The sequence below is a fragment of the Suricata suricatta genome, chromosome 5, assembly GCF_006229205.1.
Source record: "Suricata suricatta isolate VVHF042 chromosome 5, meerkat_22Aug2017_6uvM2_HiC, whole genome shotgun sequence".
NCBI classification, from domain to species: domain Eukaryota; kingdom Metazoa; phylum Chordata; class Mammalia; order Carnivora; family Herpestidae; genus Suricata; species Suricata suricatta.
This window is the reverse complement of record NC_043704.1, coordinates 154,226,521-154,233,258: the sequence shown is the minus strand read 5'-3', so window position 1 is coordinate 154,233,258 and position 6,738 is coordinate 154,226,521. Positions and strand designations below refer to the sequence as shown.

The window sequence follows — 6,738 nt, the reverse complement described above, 5'->3', positions numbered from 1 at the left end:
CTCTCCCTGCCCCTCCCCTGCTCGCTCTCTCTGCCCCTCCCCTGCTCATTCTCTCTGCCCCTCCCCTACTCTCTCTTTCAAAACTAAATAAACATTAAAAAAAACCTTCCATATTATTTAAATTTTACTCAAAACATTACTCTAAAAAATGTTTTCTATTTTATTCTTCATGAATTTTTACCCTTTTCTTTCTTGAGCATCTTTGATGCTTCTGGGATACAGTGAATTATGTAGCAGTGTTGCGTTCAATGAGAAATAATTTGTGATTATAGCTTAGAGTGGATTTCCAGTAACAGTCCTGTATAAGTTTCCCTAAGGGACCGATATGCTTTAAATAAATGTTAGTATGTTTAATTGTTTTTAATTATAGAAATAATAAGAGAATATATTCTTGTTATAAAGAGACAATACTTAAGTAGATAGAATAAACCCTCGCTGGCGGGGGCCCCCCGTGCCCCCGCCAAGTAGTCGTCATTGTGAGGAGCCGGGTGAGTGACTTTCTGTCCTGTCTTCATGTTACCTCTGTCTGTGTGCTTATACTATAATAGTTTGTGGAACAAAGTAGACCAGGGTAAAAGCGAATATGCACAGTTGTCTCATCGCAAGTCTTACCACTTCCTGAAGGCTGTTAACACTGTTTTTACTTTCTTGCTATTTCGTATTATTCTGCTTTATTGTCCGTGTGGGTTTTAGCGTGGCGTGCACTCATATTTTCTTTTCCGTTTTCAGGTAACAGTTATGGAGTTACAGGTAAGACTGGTTCCGAGGCAGTGTGTTTTGAGGAGCGTTTTGTGTTTTAAGTTAAAACATAAAGGTAACTGTTGGAACCAGGAAACTTTACAAAGCAGCTTGAGCAGTGTGCTCAGGCAGTGACCAGATTCTGACGTCGCTCTCCCAGGCACAGCTGGCGCAGAAGACGACGCTGCTCAGTGACGCGAAGCTGAAAGAGCAAGAGCTCAGAGAACAGGTACGGGTTTCATCGGTGCTCTTGTTCTGAGCCGAGGGCCGGGCTTCCCGCCGGATCATGTCGCTGATCTTAGACAGAGCCGGCGCGGCGCTGATCGGACAGCTGGCGCCGCGGAGGCTCGTTTCCAGATCTGAGGGTGCTGCGGGTGTCCCTTAGATGTGTGACCCATCACCTGTGTTTAAACAAGCACGTTTGCCTCTTATTCTTCCTGGTGCCTAACATCTTGGATAAGAATTTTTGTTTGTTTAATTTGTGAGAAGTTTAAAAAAAGGAATTTTCTGGGGCACCCGAATGGCTCAGTCAAACATCTGACTTCGGCGCAGGTCACGATCTCGCAGTCTGTGAGTTCAGGCCCCGCACTGGGCTCTGTGCTGGCAGCTTGGAGCCTGGAGCTGCTTCTGATTCTGTGTGTGTGTGTGTCTCTCTCTGCCCCTCCCCCACTCACACTCTGTCTCTCTCTGTCTCAGAAATAAACAAACATTTAAAATTAATGAGGAATTTTCTTGTTTTTATCAGAGGAAAATACATTAAAAAATTTAAAAAGGAATTTTTTTATCAGAGGGAAAATACATTGTCATCAGTTTTTACTACTTTTTCCTAGTGGTTAAATTGTCTTAAGTTAGTAAGTTTTGTCCATGTCTTGTCCCGTGATTAGCTTCAGGAAGGGTCACGTTTACGGGCCTAGCAGGAGGCGCGGCCGTGAAAACACGAGTGCACACGTCTGAGGTGCATCGCCTCCGGTCTGTCTCCAGACTCCGGAGCGAGAGTGACCCAGTCAGCAGGCTGCTTGACGGCCACATCTCTGGGGGCATCCGGTTTTCTTAAAGAGTCATGCATCAGAAACTTCGATACTTGTTGAAACCAGGGCTGGATGGGCATACGGGCATGCGCTGTGGTTGAGTATGATAGAAAATTTTCACAATATCAAAAAAAAATTACAGATGCTAAGTCCCAATGCTGCTTTATTTTTTCCTACTTCCCAGTGGTTTATCTTCTCTCCTCTATTCTCGAGGTTACTCAAGGCTAAATCCCCTTTTGTAGCATCCTCAAGCCTCCCCGCTGTGCCGGCCTGGTGGTTTTCGCATCAGGTGTCTCTCTGGTGGCACAGCACACGTCACGTGGCGCTGACCATCAGAACCAGGGTCCAGTGCGCAGCTCCCTGACAGGTAGCTCGGTCCCGGTGCCGCGAAGCTGTCACCATGTCAGGAGCCCTCACACCCAGTGAGCGGTCACCCCTTGTTACATCTGGGCGACCGCCGGCCTCCCCCCGTGTCGGAATCCGCCCGTCCCCAGTATCTCACATACATGTAACCCTGTACCGCCCAGCCTTTCCGATCTGGCTTACTCAGCGTGGTATTTTCAAGATTCCTCATTGTGGCAGGTATCACTACTTCATGCCTTTTTATGAGAGAATACTGTTTTATTTCATGGATCTTCCATACTTTGTATATCTGTTCATCAGCTTATGAATTTTTGGGGTATTTCTCCCTTTTGACTATTATGAATAGTGCTGTCAGGAGCATTATGTACAAGTTTGGGTTTGAGTACGGATTTCCAGTTCTTTGGGGTATATAAACCTAGGAGTTGCTAGATCATTTGGTAATTATATGTTTTGCTTTTTGATAAACCACCAAACTATTTTACATGGTGACACCATTTTATGTCCACGCCAACAAAGTTATAAGGATTCCAGTTTTTTCACATCCTCACCAATAAATTTTGCGAATATGGCTAAGGTAGTTGGCATGAGGTGGTTCCTCATTATGGCTTCAACTTGCATTTTTCTAATGACTACTGATGTTGAGCATCCTATCTGCTTGGTGGCCATTTGTAGGTCTTAATTTTATTTTTATTTTTGAGACAAAGAGACCATGTGAGCAGGGGAGGGGCAGAGAGAGAGGGAGACACAGAATCCTAAGCAGGCCCCAGGCTCTGAACTAGCTGTCAGCACAGAGCCTGACGTGGGGCTCGAACCCACGAACTGCGAGATCGTGACCTGAGCCAAAGTCGGAGGCTTACCCGACTGAGCCCCCAGGCGCCCCGCCCATTTGTATGTCTTATTTAGAGCAATGTCTCTTCAAGTCCTTTCTTCATTTTTTAGTTGGGGTGTTTGGTTTCTTTTCAATTGTATTCTTTACCTATTCTGGAAGTCCCTTATCAGGCATGTGATTTGCAAGTATTTTCTCCATTTTGTGGGTTCTCTTTTGACCTTCTTGATAATGTCCTTTGAGACACCAAAGTTTTACTTTTGATAAAGACCATTTTGTATATTTCCTCTTTTGTTGTCTGTGCTTTTGGTGTCCTATCTAAGAAACCATTTGTATTCATTGTATTTGCCTGTATTCTGTCTTAGGTACTAAAGAATCTGGTGCCTGCAGCAGTCTTTTTTTTACATATGGTTTCCGTATGAATCTTATGATACCATTTGAGTGTTTGTTACTTTTAGATGCACAGTTTAGAAGACCGATTGAAGAAGTATGAAAAGAACGTGTATGCAGCGACTGTGGGGACACCTTATAAAGGTATGAGTGTCTGTCGTGCTGTCTATGGCTGTCTCCTGTTGCCGCATTTAGGGATGGTTTTTATGTCTGTCATTGCTCATCTGTTCTGTACCGTGAATATGTTTTACTTTGTAATTCACCAGTAACAGCCGGCTTTAGGGAAAGCCAGCTAGTAATCTAAAACAAGAATAAGGTATATTCATTGTGGAAAAAACAAACCGAACAGCGCTGCGATGTGCAAGTGGGACTGCAGGTCCCCTCGTTCTGCGCCGTCCAGATGGGGCCGACGGGCGGCGGTTGGTGTGCGCTTTCCGGACTCTTCTGTATGTGTGCCAACATTTATGTGACCCACCGCATGTGCTCCCACGGATAGTTGTGTCTTTTAAATGCTTCTGTTTTTCACTATTACAATAATGCTGTAATTGCTAATTTTAAGCTCAAGTTTAGGGAGAAAATAACTTCATAAAAATTCTTATATTCAAGGCAGGAAAGGATGATTTGGAAGTATTCTCTTGATTGATGTAATACACAGTACTTACAAAGGATTTTAAAAATGAGCTTGAGTGCCTATATAGTTACAGTTATGTAAACTCATGATCGTGAGGTAATCGTGGTCTTTGGATAATCTCCTTAGCATTTTCCATTCTAGGTTTTATACCTCACTTCACTAAGAATAGTTTCATTATGGCTGACGGGGGAGGGGGAGAGGGGAGGATGGGCATGGAGGAGGGCACTTGTCGGGATGAGCGCTGGGTGTTATATGGAAACCGACTTGACAATAAATGATAAGAAATTTAAAAATAAAGAACGGTTTTATTTTGCTAAATGTTTTAGAAAGCTTTCTGCTTCTTCAGGGAAGCACGAGGGCATAAATCTAAACCTTTCTGTTTTTGAAATCTCTTACTTATTGCAATGAAATAACACAAGATATTATACAGTCTTTAATTAAATTAAACAAGGACTTGCTCTGGGTTCTCTCCAGAGTGCCCTTCCAGAACAAGAGAAGACCGCCTTGCAGGCGCCGCACAGCCTGCTGCGGAGAAGAGCTGCTGCACAGCTCCTTGGCGCTGAGTCAGCAGGTGCACGGCTGCCCGCTGCCCCCGTGCCCAGCAGCACGCAGAACGCTCCTGCTGTTTGTTGGTTTCGACTCCAGATTTTTGTCATTCTTTTTTTTCAGTTTTAAATTGTAAACGGAACACACGTGTATAGTGTATTTAATAACTAACACTACACAGGTCTCCTCCGTCATTCGAAAGCAGGGCATTCCTCATTCTTAGGACACCTTTCATGAGTTGCAGAGCTGTAAAATAGAGGCAAACACCATTAGTTGATAGGGAAAAATGTCAGCATTCCCAGACCCAAAAGATTTCCTCTCTTAGGTTTTCTGATATGTTACACATGTCTTGCTAACAGACGCACAAAATACGTGGAGATAAGGCACAGGTGCTCACACACACAGTTCAGAGCAACGGTGGCCAGATACCCAGTGTGGTCCCCGGGGTGGGAGCTGACGGCGGATACCCAGTGTGGTGCCCGGGTGGGAGCTGACAGCCCGATACCCAGTGTGGTCCCCAGGGCGGGAACCGATGGCCGATACCCAGTGTGGTGCCCGGGGTGGGAGCTGACGGCCCAATACCCAGTGTGGTGCCCGGGGTGGAGCTGACAGCCCGATTCCCAGTGTGGTCCCCAGGGCGGGAGCCGATGGCCAATACCCAGTGTGGTTCCCGGGGCGGGAGCTGACGGCCGATACCCAGTGTGGTTCCCGGGGTGGGAGCAGACGGCCGGATACCCAGTGTGGTTCCCGGGGTGGGAGCAGACGGCCGGATACCCAGTGTGGTGCCCAGGGCGGGAGCAGACGGCCGGATACCCAGTGTGGTTCCCGGGGCGGGAGCTGACGGCCGGATACCCAGTGTGGTGCCCGGGGTGGGAGCTGACAGGCCGCTCTTGCCGCTGGGGGTGTGCTACTCCTGTGATGGCTGCCAGACGGACACCGAGCGCTGTTTGCACTTCTTCCTTTTCTAGTAAAAGCAAAGGCCTCTTTAAATGACTTTTGGTTAGCAAAGACCGGTACTAATGTAGGTCTTCTGTAGAAGAGAAGTGGCGTAACGTGAATTTTTAGGAGGCAGGGGACACCCGAGTGACACTAAGTGCCCAGCACGGTTTTGTGTATCAGCTCATTTAATCCCCCCCAGCCATCAGTCTGGTCGAATATGCACGTTAATCTCTTCACCATGCTGCCTCGTCCCTTTTTTTTTTTTTTTATTTTTTTAATGTTTGTTTATTTTTGAGAGAGAAACACACACAGAGACCATGAGTGGGGGTGGAGGAGAGAGAGAGGGAGACACAGAATCCAAAGCAGGCAGCACAGAGCCCAACGCGGGGCTCAAACCCACGAGCCGTGAGGTCATGACCTGAGCCGAAGTCAGATGCCCAACCGACTGAGCCCCCAGGTGAACATGCACCCCCACCAAACGGGAAGAAGCGGAAGGTGACCGACTCTTCAGAAACCCCGTTAAGCCTCTGCCGTAACACCACTGTCCCCCTCCTCCTGACTCCTTCCTGACGTGGTGCTAAGCGGTGTTCTTCATTGTGTGCCACCGATATCTATGTTTCTAAGCAATATTCTGTTCAGATTTTCCTTGTTTTGAAACTTTCTGTAAAGAATCATACTGTGAGCTTGTATTTGTTTCTTCTGCTTCTGAGCTTTGATGTGCATCTGTGTCGTGTGTGGCTGTGGCATCACTTGTGTCAGTCGGTTAATCCTGCACATTCTTGTGCCTGCCTTCCCGGGACCCTGTGGAGGGTTCTCTCCGTACAGCTAAGCCAGGGCTCGCTGAGTCCTGGGACAGGAGACTTCGTGCTCACCCTGCCAGGGGCGCCAGCGAGATGCAGTTCGAAGATGATACAGGAAATTGTTTTCTCTGTTTTTTTGTACTAATTTTCATTCCCACCGGCAGTGAGCATGAGCTCCTCACTCCAGCTTCTCAGCAGTGCGGGGCTTTCAAGGCCCTTTAATGCTTTGCTGGCTAAATTCTGTGCTGTGACTCCTCATTTCAGTTACCTGTCCCTTATTAGCAGTCATGTCGAACGTCTTCTATGAGTGTTCATTTTTTATTCATTAATTTTAGCTATGTATTTCTTCTTTTGTGAAGTTCCGTCCATTTCTTTTTTGTTTTCTAAGATTAGATTACCCTTTTCTTTTCATTTATAGTTTTATAACAATTCTGAATATTAAGCCTTGCTTTATATGCTGTATGTACATATATACAT

At 46.3% G+C, this 6,738-nt stretch overlaps 1 protein-coding gene across 7 annotated transcripts in view; it reads left to right on the top strand.

The window, feature by feature from the left end:
* Window positions 1–6,738, top strand: part of GOLGA4 (golgin A4) — a 108,600-nt gene that overhangs the window by 84,041 nt on the left and 17,821 nt on the right. For all 7 annotated transcript variants that reach the window (XM_029940578.1, XM_029940574.1, XM_029940577.1 and 4 more), the window contains 3 exons: window positions 730–750; window positions 899–967; window positions 3,414–3,489. In XM_029940578.1, the coding sequence (XP_029796438.1) occupies window positions 730–750; window positions 899–967; window positions 3,414–3,489 (166 nt within the window). The remainder of the gene's footprint in view (window positions 1–729; window positions 751–898; window positions 968–3,413; window positions 3,490–6,738) is intronic.